At 44.0% G+C, this 15028-nt stretch overlaps 2 protein-coding genes across 4 annotated transcripts in view; one reads left to right on the top strand and one right to left on the bottom strand.

Annotated features, from left to right (window-relative positions):
* The window catches only part of LOC104008772 (ALG9 alpha-1,2-mannosyltransferase), a 140314-nt gene that overhangs the window by 66027 nt on the left and 59259 nt on the right, over nt 1-15028 (top strand). The gene's annotated exons all lie outside the window — the stretch shown is intronic.
* Nucleotides 10264-15028, bottom strand: part of SIK2 (salt inducible kinase 2) — a 58910-nt gene continuing 54145 nt past the window's right edge. For both annotated transcript variants that reach the window (XM_087763222.1, XM_087763223.1), the window contains one exon: nt 10264-14118. In XM_087763222.1, coding sequence (XP_087619348.1) covers nt 13533-14118 — 586 coding nt within the window. In that variant the 3' untranslated portion in view covers nt 10264-13532. The remainder of the gene's footprint in view (nt 14119-15028) is intronic.

Raw genomic sequence — 15028 nt, 5'->3', positions numbered from 1 at the left:
GTCACAAGAGTATCTTTGGAGCTAGAGGTTAAGGGCCTGGGTTAAACTAGAAAGGCTAAAGGTTAAAGCCATGTGGTTCTAGGAGGAGGTCAGGGTCTTGCTTATTTAACTGGAGCTTGGCATCAGAGTGATATGTGGCAACCCGAGGTATTAAGGGGAAAAATAGCCTTCTGGCTTCGTGATACCTTGGTTGGGTTTTTCTTGCTCTCACCCTTGTTATAGGCTTTCTGGGGAAACAGTAAGTGTGTTTTGACTTTTCTTTTAACAGGCAGTGCTGTAAACATACAGGGTTAACTTCTGTCCTGCTCAGCTTGGTAGGAGCATCAACATTTCAGTGCCAGGTATAGTTGCTCCTTCAGGGTAGTGCAATCTGTCAAACAGGTCCAGGGAGGAGCAGGGTCCCACGTGCACATGTGCTTGGTTCAGGGGCACACAGCTAGCGTTAGGTTTGACTTGGCCTAACCCGGTTCTTTGAGCCAGGCTTGTCTGGAGATACGCAGGTCATTGGATGGGCTTGACTCTGTCAGAGCAGAGGGTGAGTGTCTGGATACCACAGCATCATCTTGTAGCTCACAGAGACCCTCAGTGCTCTGCTGTGTCTGTTGGAAAAGGGTGATTTACCTTGTGGCTAGAAATGGAGAATCCTGAGTTGATATGCCTTGTAGCAATAAGCCTTACTGCGGTGAGGTCTGTGTGCAGGTGTGCTGGCTGTGGACATGTTTTTCTAAGGTTTAGAGTAGGATGTGCAGAGCGTGCCTCTCCGTGAGCCTGCTGCTAATGCTGAGTGGGAACCATTTACTGCTGGGCACAAGGCTATCTGGTTTGTGCCTCAGGCTCTAGGCAATTGCTGCTGGACCAGGACTCCTAGTATAGAGCTGTTGTTTTTTTGGGGTTTTGTGTGTCTGGTTTTGTTGCTGCTGCTGTTTTGATTTTTCTGGGTTTGGTGTTGTTTTTTTGTTTTGGGCTTTTTTTGACATTCTTGCATTCAGAGGAGTTGGTGGATCCCTTGGCGGGGGAAATTTGGCAGCTATTTCTGTCTCCATCAGCAGTTCTGCAAATTCTCTATGGCTTGCTGCCGCTCCAGCCATCTTCCTGGGGAAGAGCTTGCTCAGTGCATGAAAAGGGTTAAAGCACTTCAGAACCTTCCTTGGCTTTCTGTGCTAAATTACCTTAAACTTTTGACAAGTAGGATGGCCTAGACAGATGTGTTGACATGGCAACAGCTCCAAGGAAACGCTTGTCAAGAAAGGAGAGCAGCTGGCCTCCAGTCGTGACAAGGTACTGCAAGTAGGAAGCTGCAGCCACTGCCCTGGCTGTGCCCCCAGATCTTGCTGTCAGCACCCTGATTAGTGTGAATAATTTATATGTCTCTCTAACAGCCTTTAATGCAGCTGCAGTGACGTGAGCAGTGCTAACAGGACTCAACCACTAATTTGCTGCATTAACAATAATGTCCTCCTGTTTTTGCTCATAGCAAGTATTTCCAGAGAAGGAGGTTAAAGCCAGGTTTTCTGTGTGGTAGTTCCAGTTGTTCCCTTCTTCATCCCAGACAGACTGATACACTTGGAGCTTACAGTCTGCAAGGCTAGGATCCTGGGGTGGGGAGTGCATGCCTGAACTCTGACAGGCAGGACCACTGGCTTTAGCTTCTTTTCTGCCTGCTCTGAAGGCAGCAGACCCAGCTTGCTGGAGAAACAGTGTGGCCTAGTGGCTAGGGTGCTGGGCTGGGGCTTGGGAGATGCTGTGCACTCATTTTCCAGCTTTGGCACTGTTTTTCTGAGTGGAGGTGGGGGGGATTCTGCCTTTATAGGTATTTAAAGAGTTACTTGCCTGCAGTATCTGTTGTTACTGTATCTACCATTTTCTGGGTGCTGTGGTGTGAGACCCTGAGAGCATTTTCTGGCCAGCACTGCTGTGCAGTTCCCTTTGGTTGCTGTGAGTCCCTCATGCAGACCAGACTTGGTGGGTTGGCTTGTTGAATGAGAGGACCCCAGGTTTTGCAGAGCCATAAAAAGGAGCTCTGCTGCCTTTGTGGACATGTAAGCTCCTGATTCTCCAGACCAGCAGCGAAGTGGCCTCTGCAAGTGACTGTTAATTGCAAATGGAACAGCCTGTCCTGGAATAGGGAAAGGTTGCCTTTGCTCTCTTCTGAGAGGTTTTGCTATTTGTCATCTGTGTATCACAGTACCCAGCTCTTGGTATATGAACTGAGCAATGGTGCTGTGTGCTGTGCTTTCAAAGAAAGGGATAACCCTGAGAAGCTCAATGTATTTATTTTTTGTTGGGGGCTGGTGGTCCTGCAGAATATTTACTTGATCTGATGTCGCATTTCCCATGCAAGCAGACACCTGGCTTCCCAGACTGCTTTGCAGGATGGTGTGCTCAGCAGGCTCTGTGGAAAGGGTAATGCGTACCCAGGTGATTTCAGTACATGGTATTATTTACCCTATTGACGTCAGCAGCTGCAGGCTCTCGGCTTCTCTCAGCTATAGCAGCCTGCAGGAGACAAGCTGCAGAGAGCTTATGAACTCCCTAAATGCACCTAACCTTTCCAGAACTCAGCATATAATTCTCAGCTAAGTAAATGTCCATTTGTGAGTATTTTGGGAGCAAACCTCCTATTAGCTTTCTGTGTGCAACTCATTTTGCTCCTATTCTGCAAACCAATGCCACATGGATTCTTATCAAAACACTGTAGCCTTTATTTGCTGATAAGTCAGTTCAGCAGGGACTGTTATATAAAACCATATTATGGCATTTTCCTTGCAGAAAATTACCTCATTTAAGTACCTTTTTGAGCAGAGAGATCTCTTCTCAAACCACCATATTTAAACTCTTTCCTAACACTGAGTGACAGCTCTATGGAAAATGGAGCCTTCCCATTAGGGATGTTGTATTGAATCTTTGCTGGAAAGCCCTGGAAAAAAAGGACAGAGAGAACTTTTGAAATAAACTGGAAAGATCTGGTGTGTGAGTCTCCTTTCCCTGAATAGCCTTTTATTGATATTAGTGCTTGTGCAGGAATAAAGAGAGATCTGTATGTCTCACAGCATAATTCCATTTTCTTTTTAGCAGCAGGTTGAGCTTGGACAGAGTGTTTTGGGCATCCTGGTATTGTCATGCCGTGCTGCTGTTGTGTGCTTCAGTCTCAGCTTTGATTAAAAAGTATGGCTCCAGCAGTCTGGGTTAGAAGAAGCTGCTTTGATGTGAGCTGAGTGTAACTGGAGCACAGCAGAGCTGTCTGTCTGGGTTTGCAGACAGTTTTTGAAACAAGCCGCTGTGAGCCATGTACTGAACTGCCCCTGTCATCTCTGCAGCTTTGTGAGGCCAGGTGGGAGGTGACAAAGGTTCCTGTTGCATCCTCCTGCAGTCTTTGGCTGGTGGGAGAGGGAAGATCCCACACGTAGGCTGTGTTGTTGAGAAAAAGTTCCAGATAATAATGTTGTGGCAATATAGCACAGTGTGAGCTCTTTTAGGAGGGGAAGGTGATTTTATTTTAAAATGAGCCTGACTTGAATTGCTTGCACCCTTGTACCTGCATGCTCATGAGCATGTTGCCATGATGTGTATGTATCCATGTGGTCTGTGTGGGATTCCCTGCAATGATGCTGAGGACAGGGATGGTGCCTTAAGGCATCCTGCTTGTGTCTCTGTGGTTATTCTTGGATTAGTGGTGATGTGCGGGTTTTGGACATGCCTTTTCACCCCTTTAGGAGTTGCCAAGGTTCAGTTTCTCAATCTTTACCCCCCTCCCAGCCCCCAGCGTTTACTCTGTGAGCCCCCAGGATTAACTTCTCATCCCTTGTAATATTTGTTGGTTTTCTAACTTAATACACAGTTTTGCTGTTTGATGTCAGCTTGTGGATAGTAAATTATTAGTACTGAATGCTATTCTCTGTTGCTTAAACTATAGGTTTGATTTTTCATTAGGGGCCTTTTCTTTTAAATTGAGGATACTATGAGCTAGACAGGTCTCTTCCCCGGTTTCAGTTTCCACTCTGTCTGGGATTTTACCCTCAGATTAACCTAAAATTTCTTAGTCTGTCTGGATGTCCATGCTCTGTTATAATTACTCTTTGTTCTACTAATTTTCAACCACTGAGACTCAGAATAACCTGTCCAAATCAGGTTAATACCATGTTTAGTCCACACAGTATATTCCTTTAGACTTGGAAACCTCAGTCAATGGCACAGTTTTATTCTCTGTATTTTAAGATGTAAGCAATAGTAGAAATGCTTTGCAATCACCTCCTATAATCCTTAAAGCAGCGGAGGCAGAAACGTTCATTATTTTGCAATTGCTGTCAACAGTAAGAGGCATATCCGTCCCCACTGAGAGAGCTTCCCTTGATTGGTGAACCTTTCAAATTGGCTCATATTTTTTCTTTTTTCCCCTCCCCCTACACGTTTTCATCTCCCTGCTGATCGTCCTGCTCCAGTTTCTTTCCTGTGTCTTCCTTCACCTGTGGCATTTGTTTATAAGGAGGGTTATTTGTATTAAATGCCAGAGGCTCATCCGTTCACGTTTACAAAAGGGCCTTCCCATTTAGCCTGTAGATTGTGGGGCTTTTGGGTGTCAATTTCAAACACACAACAGTGTCTCCTACTTCTCACATATGAATACTGGAAGGCTCTGTAACCCCTCTGAAAAAGGAATTGCTACCAGACAATATTCATTGCTGTGGGCTGGTTTTGTCCACTTAAGTATAAAACGTACTTCTAAGTGTGCGCACAGTCTGACAGCCTGCTGGGGCGGTGCAGGGAGGTGACTTGTCTTTGTCTTGCCTCTTCTTCTGCACGTTCCAATTTTGGATCCAATCTCTTGGCACCTGCTTCTATCTATGCTGTTCCACACTACTACTTAACTTGTCTTTTTCCAGTTATCGTGTAAAATGTTGTGACATCAATTTATCAATTCCTCCTTTTCCTGTCTGCCTTCGTCCTGTTGTTTCTGTTGTGCCAAAATAACAGCCATTACTAGTTGCTCCATGTGCCCCAAGCTGGCTGCTGCTTTAGCAGGTAAATCTGCCTTATTTCTCCGTTTATTTTCCTGATTCTATTTCCTTTGAGGTTTTGTGTACCTCATTCACAGATGATTCCCTATGAGATTCACCCAATTAGAAGTTTCTTTTCATCATATTTAAAATGAGCTTTCTGCCGTCTGACCTCCACTCCAAACATGCAATATAATATCCCCATCAGAAAATAATCTGAATCAGCTAAAATCACAACGCTTTTGTTGTCTTAACTTGCAATTCTCTACGCTCAATTGACCTGCTTGGCAATGTTCCTTGTATTTTGTCCCCATCAGGGTCAGGGCTACAGAATTTATACACCGTTTTCCAGTTTTGCACTTTGAATGTCCAGTAGTGGAGGGGGAAAGGGAGGAGGGGGGAATTAATTTCTGCTATAATTTTATATTCAGTCTTAAATCTTCTTCAATTTCATGTGTAGGGTGTTCTTATAAATGATTAAATAGTCGTGCTCTACTCCTCCATTAGAAAATACACACATTAAGAGATTAAGTTCTACCCCCTGCTTGTCATATAGCATTGCATGCAGTCACATCCTCTGTAGCAGCAGCTAAATATACTTGCAAGTCTTATCATACATTGCATTCCCTGCTTCTGTATTTGTGAAGTCTGATTATCATCAGTCTGTTGCTGTGGTGCCTTTTTGTTTTACCTCTTTGCTTCTGAGAATATTCTCCTCCATGTCATGACCCTTTTAGGAGGGCATGCCATTAAAGACACAAAGAGGATGCCCTTTCTCTCCATTCACTTTATATAAAGTGAAGATTTTACACTTACTTATGTGTCTGCATAGAACTATTTACTAGAATATGCCTCGTTGTCAGACGGGTTTGCACGTTTGAAACTGCTTTAGCAGTCCAATGAGCAAGTCCTCCTCTTGGATCAGCTCCTTCAGAAACATCTTCTAAGAACCTTTAAAGAGGTTACCCACTCTGTCCATCTTGGGGTAAATTATCTGAGTCCTTGCTTTTTTGTGTGTGAACGTAAACTTAGTTGAGCTTTATTCAGATCTACTAGAGAATTTCCAAAATGCAGCCCCCTGTGCCTTCCAGGATGTGGACCAGACTTGACTGCCAACTCTTTATTTAAGCAGTTCCAATTTAAGTAGATCCAGCTGCTAACTGATGTGATTAACTGCAAAATTCATCCACAATATATTTTTTTATAAGTAATGCAGCCCTCTGCCCATCAGCTCCATTCTTATTTGGAAGTAACAGCCATTAGAATAAGACTGGTTGGTTGGTTGGTTTTTCTTAAATCTCCTAGAACAGCTGTAGCATAAAGCCTAGTATATGTGTTTCCCTTTTGTGTTGTCCAGCAATTAAGTCTATACACATTCCACCTACACCTTGTGTTCTTCTTCAGTTAATGTGGAAAATAGTATTGTGACAATGTGAGGTCTTACAAGAGGGGAGAATGTGATTTCAATTTAAAATAAACTTGATCTCACTTGCACTCTCATGCCCACATGCTCACAAGCATCAAGATGTGTGTATCCGTGTGATCTGCTCAGGATTCCTTGCAATGATGGAGGTGGAAGACAGGGGTGATGCCTATGGCATCCTCCTTACGTCTCCTGGGTTCTTCTTAGATTGATGGCAAGATGCTGGTTTTGGATGTACCTTTTGATCCCTTTAGGAGCTAACAGGGATCAGTCTCTTGCTCTGCTTCACTCCCCTACCCCCCACTTATTCTGAGAGCTGTCAGGATTAACTCGCCATGTGCTGGGATCCGAATGTCCTGTTAATCTAGATGCCACCTACACCTTCTATTCTTAAAGCCCTTCTCCCACACTTTGTCCTTTCAGTGCCTTCACACCTGGATGTTCCCATTCATTCTCCATTCACGAGTCTTCATGTTTATGTCACGTTTCTCTAGACAGTGGGCAGCAGGAGGGGGGAATAGTCCCCTCATATCCTGGAGGCTGAGCTGAGGAGGGGCAAAGAAGAACTGAATCTAAAAAGCATGTGGTCCCAATGAAAAAGGGATAGTACATCAGGAGATAAAACCTCCAAAGTCTCTCTCGTGGCCTGAGCCAGTGCTTTGCCTGGCTTGTGTACTGCTCTTCGTGCTCTGCTCTTGTTGATTGCTTTTGCCACCTCACAGGGGCTAGATGAAGGTATGCTCAGCAGCAGGCGTGAAATAAACTGGGGTTTTGGGCCTGGTGTTTTGCTCTGGGAGAAAGTCTGCCTGTTGGGAGGAGCTGTAGGATGGAAACTGGCTTGTATTTGCATGCAAACAGTCCTGCACTGGCTGTTGCTGTAAAGCAGAGGACTCCTGTCAGTGCTATAATGTTTGGCTCCAAGTGTCACAATTCCCTGACACGTGAGCAAAGTGCAAACCAGCATGGGTGCTGCATGCAGGCTTTGCATGTAGCTGGTGGAGGAGGGCTTGACACAAGCTGGGAAGAAGCATGGCTGTGACACAGAATATTCCTCTGGGCAGCCCAGGACTGGGCAGTGCTGTTTATCTGAGGACTACGTTGAGCTCTGCAGCTGGTCTATGATGTTTCAGATAATCCCGAGTTAGTATCTCAGCAAGCAGAGCTGGGGAGGCAGGGAGACTTCATCTTCAGCCAACAAACCTGCTCTTACCTTGTATCAGGAAACCGGCCAACTCTGTTTTGTGGCTGGGTGGATGCGTGCATCCTTCCAGTGCCTAAGTCGGTATAGCTCCAGGTAAATGCATGCAGCCTTGTTGCTGTTTGGTGCTGTTTACCTATCCAAGTACACAAATCTGCCCGTACAAGGAGGAACAGTATCTAGATTTGGCTGAAGCCTTGCAAGACTAAAGCTTCCAGCTGTTGGCTGTATCACTGTTGGAGCTTTTCTGGCCATACATCTGCATTCTGGTCTGCAGAAGTCCTTTCTGCCCTGTACGTGCAGAGGATCAGGATTTTGCAGTGCATGTGTGGGTGGGGGTTTGTGTCTTTTTGAGCTGCCATTGAGAGTATTTGCTATCTGGGGCTATCTACTCCTGCAACCCTCTCCTAGACACTCTTTCCCTCTTTTTAATGCACCAGTTCTTTCATGTGCTCTCTCTCCACACCTCCTTCAACTAATCTCCCCCTCCATTGCTTTGCTCTATACCGAAAGGACTTGGGGATGAAGCTTTTCAAGGCTCATCCTGAATGTGTTTAGGACTCTGGTGCAAGGTGAACAGAGGCTGAAGCTCATGCCCATAGAGATGTTATGCACTGAATTCAGACACAGTTTTAAAGCTATACTTGGATTGTAAAAGCCTAATCAGCAGAAGAGATGTGTATGCATTCTGCTTCCACCCCATGCATAAACTGTGCTGATAGTCGGCTGCTGCCTCGTGTGTATTGTGTTTCTGTGACAGCCTCGCTGCTGATCCATCTGCCAGGGACTGAAATGAGCACTGTCAGCCAGATAATACTGAAAAGGAAAGCTCTGCTGGCCTGAGGCCCAGCAGAGAAACACTGTGCTCTGCAACTCTGCAAGGGATTTAAAGGCTTTGACCTAGTCTGTAAGTCAGAACTTATCCCAGTGAGGGGGAGGGCTTAGCCTTTGCATTTTGGGGGTGGGAGGGGAAGGGAGTGTCGTCCAGACAGCTTGTAAGGTTAGTTGAGGTAACCCGTTAAGTTGTGACCTTCTCTGATTTTACTTTGACTGCTAGCAGTGAAAGACTACGTCTGTATGGGAAAGTGCGTTTGCATTCTTTTTTTTCCTGTCCTGTACGTAGCCTGGTTGTGGTGCTGTTGGGGAAGGAGCGACTAACGGTCCCTGTCTGTGCAGCCTGAGTCATCCTGCGATCTCTGACGTCTCTGGTTAAGCAGCGCATGCAGGCAGATACGGCGCTTTACCCTTCTTGCTTGGATCGTTGCCCGAGACTGTATCAGGAGTTTTAGGAGTCAGCAGAGGAGCAGGCTATGTGGGAAAGCAGCCGTGAGAGATACATTGAATGTGTCAAGCTTGGTATAGAGTTAAGGCACAGCATTACTGGTACCCTTTCCAGGTGTGTAGTTTAAAGGCTTCTTGGCACTTCTGACTCGTGGGAATGTGGAAGATCAGTCAGTTGGTCAGTACTGTTACAAACCAAACTACTAATTCTGTTGCAAAGTGTTTTGTGTCCTAGTGCCTCATACTAACTACACAAATGCAATAGGGACAGCACTTTCGGTGTGGGAGGACAGGTGAATCTGCTGGGTACTACACTAATTTTTGCTTGACATCCCTGAGCATCACAGTTTTTTTCCTGTTGGAAGGGTTTCTTCAATAAACCCTGAGGGTCACAAGAGTGTTGCTCGTGATTGTTGAGAAAAGAGCTCTCGAGATTTTTTTTTTCCCCCCACATTATACACACGCATCATGACCTTTTGTGTCATGTAACTGTTGTTGCAGTCCTATGGAAGAACTGTAATGTTTTCCCTATGTTAGTTATCTTCCGGTCTCTGATGCTCCCTCTGTGAAGAGCATGACATTGGGCTTTTCCATAGAGCCTCTTCTGGAGCTGCCGGTTCTCTCTGTGAATGTAAACTTTCTGCCTAAATTACCAGAGAAGAGATATGGTTCACTTTCAGTTTTTCTCATTTCTTTCTGTGAAGTAATAACTCTGATCCCAAGCAGCTCCCTCTGTAAGTGCTTTTTCTGGTCAAATCCAGACCAGTACTTCTCGGTGGAGCATGGGATGACATGGTGCCATACTGTGATTATGTTACTAGGGAAATTCTGATGGATTCCCTCTGGCAGTACCCCAACCCCCATCCCCTTCACACAATGTTCCTAGGGTTTAGCATTATGTGATCAGCATTAAACTGCTTTTGTATCACCTGTTGGATAGTATATACTGATTAACGTGGAAAAATGTCAAAACTGATAACAGTTTTAAGAACAACTTGCCTCTTTCAAAGTCCTGGCGATACACCACTGACTGATGACCCTGCCTGTGTTGGCGGCACGCTTCCGAAGTATTTGACATTCTATGGCATAGCAGGCAGTAAAGAAATGCAGCTCTTTTTGTTGAAGCTATTAGAATGCTTTGTCCATTCATATTCACCTGCAAAAGTCAGAGGTATCAACTACCCCAAGTATGTCAAAATGATAGGAAGCAAACTTCAGTCTAGAAAATCCAGCCTTTGCAGTAGACATTCATTTTGTTTTTTGCCATTTGTAGCTTGGTGCCTCAGAGAGAAAATAACCTCAATATACTACTTAAAGAGGCTGCTAAGAACACAAGAGCGGCAGGGGCTGCTTTAGCTCACTAGATATGTAAAAATGAAATGCACTTATTCTTTATTTTGTATTAATACACTGTAATTGCTGTACAGAGTCCAGCATATCAGTTGCATGTAAATACTACAGATGAACTTGCCAAACTGGAGCTCACAAAACTAGTGCATTTATCCCAAAGCAGAGACTAAACCCTCTAACTCCTTAAAAAAATACATTAAAGAACATACCACACACACATATTGCACTTTTCTCCATATGAAATTTTTACCCCATATACATCACACCAAAGTCTCTTCAAAAGAATCTGTAATACAAGATAATAAAGCTAATAATTACTCTAACAGTAGTGTACACAGTTCTCTAACGTTAGACATAACAGATTTGAACAAAAAAGCCACTTCAAAGTAGTACGAAGTGGTGCCCAATGGATACTCTGCCATATTAGAAGGCATTAGAAGCCTTTTATTCTATTTGGCTTAAAGGAAATTACATGAAATGTTAAATATGCTTTTGGCTGAGGGGAAGAGTCAGTCTAAACTACATTAAAAAACACTGTAGCTTTCCCCTTACCAGCACTGCAAAGCTCAAATGAGCTTAGACTAGTTGGCACATCCTGATAAATGAATGGTGGAACTCAGGAACAGAATTATTTTTATCTCCGAGTCCTGAAATGTACAGTGTCCTGGAGTGGGATGGGGAGGGAAGTGGTTATAGTTACGGCAGTAACCTAGCTCCTGCAGCAGAACGGGGCCTGTCTCCGTAGGTGGTGTGTGTCCTGTTAGCAGTTTTCACCGGATAGTTCTTTGAGTGCTTGGTCAGATATTAAAAAATCCAGAAAGTGTTTATTATGCTGTGGGGTAGGGAAGAAGGAATGAAAGGACAGGACTCGTTGTTGCCTCTCTTTCTTTTTTTGCAGTAGTGAAATGCCTGGTCTGTTATGCTGCAGTATTTGTCAAGCTGTTTCCCTTCCCCTCCCTTTGTTGGTCACTTAAGGTGTCACAGGGGTTTCTGTGTTCCATAGCTATTTACTGTGTCAGACAAGTTTCCTTTTGAAGGGAAAGCACACAATAAAAACCTTTTCTCTCTCGGCTATTTAAAGTAGAGCTTTCTAGCCCTCTTTATGTTGCGCGTGTAAGTAGTGTATGGATGTGATCCCTGTTCTTTAAACTCTCCTTTGCTGATGCCTTGAGAATCACTGTGATATCAGAGGTAGAAGCTGAGCATGTATGGATTGAGTCCAGCTGCACAACCGGACCAGTATCAGAGCAGGCTACGTAGTAATAGGAGTTGCCTCTCTAATTGTAGTATCCAGGAAGCAAGGTGCCTTCTGTCCTTCACATAGCCTACAATGCAGTGACTAAAATCCTACTATTCCACATTTAAATGCGGTCTTATTGCTATAAATGCTGGCTGATTATCCACCTGTCTAGTGAAGGAAAAGAGAGCAGCTTTGAGAACTTTTTCTAGTTTGGTAGGATCCGTGATTTAGCAAATATGGAAGAACAAACATACCAGAAGTACTTTTTGTTTGTTTGTTTGTTTGTTTCTTCCTTCTGCTACCTGTTCAACCCATTCCTTTTTTAAGTGACCACATGCCCTGAATGCCCAAACTTTGAGTTTGGTGACTACACCCTCATTATTTGTAGTATCAAAGACCTTAGCTCACCAAACTTCCCAGCAAACGGTGTTTTTTACACGTGATCAGCACAGTTTCTCTGCCATTCTTTGTGCTATAGTGAATCTGCAATTGTGCTTAATGTTTGCTCAGAAAAGGGCTGAACTGTCCAGCTGTAAGCCTCATTTGACTTACCGTCCTGTAATGTCCCACAATACTTAAAGGCTAGAGACAAAACCCAAACTAGGGATCTAAACTTTCTGCAGATTCCTAAACAATCCTCCTATGACTCTCATTTCATGACTGAAAGTTCTAGAGACACAACTGCTTGCTGAGTTCAGTATTTCTTGAAATGGTTGATACATCAACAGTTCGTGATGCTAAATATTGCTGTAATACTTTCAATGTTATATATACATGAACAATCAAAACACTACGAAAGTTAAACATTACGTTCCACATGGTGGAACATGTGCTCTGAAGGGACTTTGGCTATAGCAAGGATATAAATGGGGTATTGTCTACTTTCTTCAGAAAAAAGCATATAGGCTGATAAAGAACTGAAAAAGGCACAGCACTATCACTTCACAGGGGTTTTTTTAAGCTCATTGTTTTTATCCTTAAGTTCTAAAACCCTAAATAATTGTCCAAATATACAAAGCTCAATAAACCACCAGCAACACATACTGCAAATTCAAAACACAGTTTGTTTGCTTGTTTTTAAAATGCAACAGAAGGACAGATGGATCCTTTCCACTGATCGGAACTTCTCCAAGACAGAGCCCTCCACAAAGGCCTGCCTGCAAAAAGGGTTGATTTCAAAAGCCACCCAGGTGGATTTTTTTTTTTTTTGAATGCCATTGGCTGCAGCTCTTTATTTTTCTCATGGTACTTCTTACCTTCTCTCTCTCTCTCTTAGCTAATCCTTTATCCTTTAGTATTCTGATTCCCCACCCAGAGGTCTCTACAAACCACTGTGATGCCCTGTGTCAGTTCCAGGTATCTTTTGACAAAGTGAAGATGTCATTTAGCAGAGATCCAGAAGCTTCCCTTAGTGGACAATTAAGAGTTCCTTGGCAGGCTTGGGAAATACTGTTTACTTGCTAGCAGGAAGAAGTGGAGGCTGCCTGAGATGCCTGATGATCTTTGAGACTTACCATGGACTAGTTCCAGATCAGTAGCTTAGCCAGCAATTGGATGCCAAAGTGCAACTTTCCTTTAATTCCACCTCACGCTACTGTTTCAAGAGTATTACAGTTGCCATCAGCGCAGACCCAAATCTACCCTGAATTTCAATGAAAACTATTGCTTTTATTGCCAAGAAGTACAATACAACGTGCACTCACTCTCATTTCTCCAAGTGAATATTAGAGGAATGCTGACAAACTCCCCATTTTTTTTTAGAAGGGGCTATTTCCTTCCTCTAAAACTCACTTTTTTTGCCTCCTCCTTTATGGGATGAAACTGCACTACCTGTTCTCTAGCCCCTGCCACCAGCAAGAGGAGCTGGTGGCCAAACGCTTCTCGCCACCTCCTGATTTTTTTTCCAGTCAGGTGGATTTTTAGTTCCCCTGTTAATTCAAGGGTTGAAAAAACTACCGTGAACTTTGGGGTAGGAACAAAAAACAAAAATTCACATGCTTCTCCATTTGTCCTGTCTTCCACTCTCATGTTAGTCACCCCATGGTATTAATTCACCAGGACATAGCCACTGTGCTGGGGATCTACAGTCTCCATCATTTCACAATCAAAGAGTCCAGGCAGCTCCGAGAGGGTTAACGCGTCATAGTTTGACTGGGACTCGTGAGATGCTGAGCTGCTCTGGCTGTCTGGCAATGCTACACTGCTCTGTTGTGCTGGGTCCATGGAATACTGGCACTGGTCTGGGTAGTCTGGGTCAGAAGAGGTGACAACAGGCAATTCACAAGTCTGATATGAATATTGTACGGACTGTGGTGGCTGTTGCACCTGAACTGGTGATGACAACCGTGATGAGCTGGTGATCTGGGAGGGTGGCAGTGGATCCAGCTGTACCTTCTGGTATTGACCGAGGAAGGGGTCGTATTGCATTTGTTCCGAGGAAGGCTCCATCACAGGGCTCAGAGGCTGCTGCAAGCTGAACTGGGTTGATTGCGGCTGCTGTTGTTGTTGCTCCTCCTGGCATGAAAGAGGCAGTTGACTTGACCTTGGGTATGAGCTCTCAGCTATTTGCATCTGGTTAAAATAGGCCTGCAGCTGGGACTGCTTCTGGAGAAAGAGTCTCTTCTGATGCAGCCTGAATCAAGGACATAAACAGCAATTATTTTCACCTTTTTAAGTGTTAAGGCACTAGCATGAGTCCTGCACGCTAGTCACTCAAACAGTTCCAGCAGAGAGTGAAGTACAGAATTGGAAAATACCTTGGCAATCTTGTTTATTAAATTTTATAGCAGACTAGATTCTTCACCTTTCGGCAAATGTGCAGAGGCTGAGTTTGTAGACCTCCTTTTGATACCCTTTTTAATCGCCTAGTGATTTTTTCCTGTGTAATTAAGTTAACCCCGTGCATTGCTTAATTTTGTTTGTTAAGAATAAGATGGATTGTATTTGTATTTTAAGCCTGCTATTCACTGCTCTGTGGAACTTGGGAGCTGAAGACTTGAGTATCGCTGGCTACTAATGGAAATGAACAGTCTCCTTCCCCCCATATTATTTTTCCCTGGACTGCACTGCTCCCTATGAACTTTTATGAAACTCCATGGTTTTGACTCTTTACAAACAGTAAGGATTTACAACACAATGCAAGGTTATAGCTACCTTTGACAAATTCCTGTGATGTGACAAAGCGGAGGTCTGGGCCAGCCAATTCCCAAAGCACGCAGGAATAGGAAACTGACTATTGATGCAAGCTGACAGCATTAAGAAAATGAATCCATTCCTTCCCAGCTTATTTCTCTATGCTTCCTATTCTTGAAGAGGTACACCAAGCTGCTCTCAGTACTATTAGTTAAGTTCTTGATTAGGATTAATCAACTCTACAGTTGTCAGGAGTGGCCATAAGCTAAGAAGTAATTACAGATCACACGCTTTCTTGAAATCAAGTAGTATTTTTACACCTCTGTTCCTCAGTCTTTTTGCTCTAGACAGCACGTAGCTAGGTTGTTATTTTCCTCTCTCTTTCTGTGATTCTTTTGCAAAACTCGGGG

Source organism: Nipponia nippon, unplaced genomic scaffold, assembly GCF_047370975.1.
Source record: "Nipponia nippon isolate SJK-2023a ecotype South Korea unplaced genomic scaffold, ASM4737097v1 scaffold_28, whole genome shotgun sequence".
NCBI classification, from domain to species: Eukaryota; Metazoa; Chordata; class Aves; order Pelecaniformes; family Threskiornithidae; genus Nipponia; species Nipponia nippon.
Note: the sequence above shows the minus strand (reverse complement) of the source record. Positions and strands in the feature narration are given on the sequence as shown.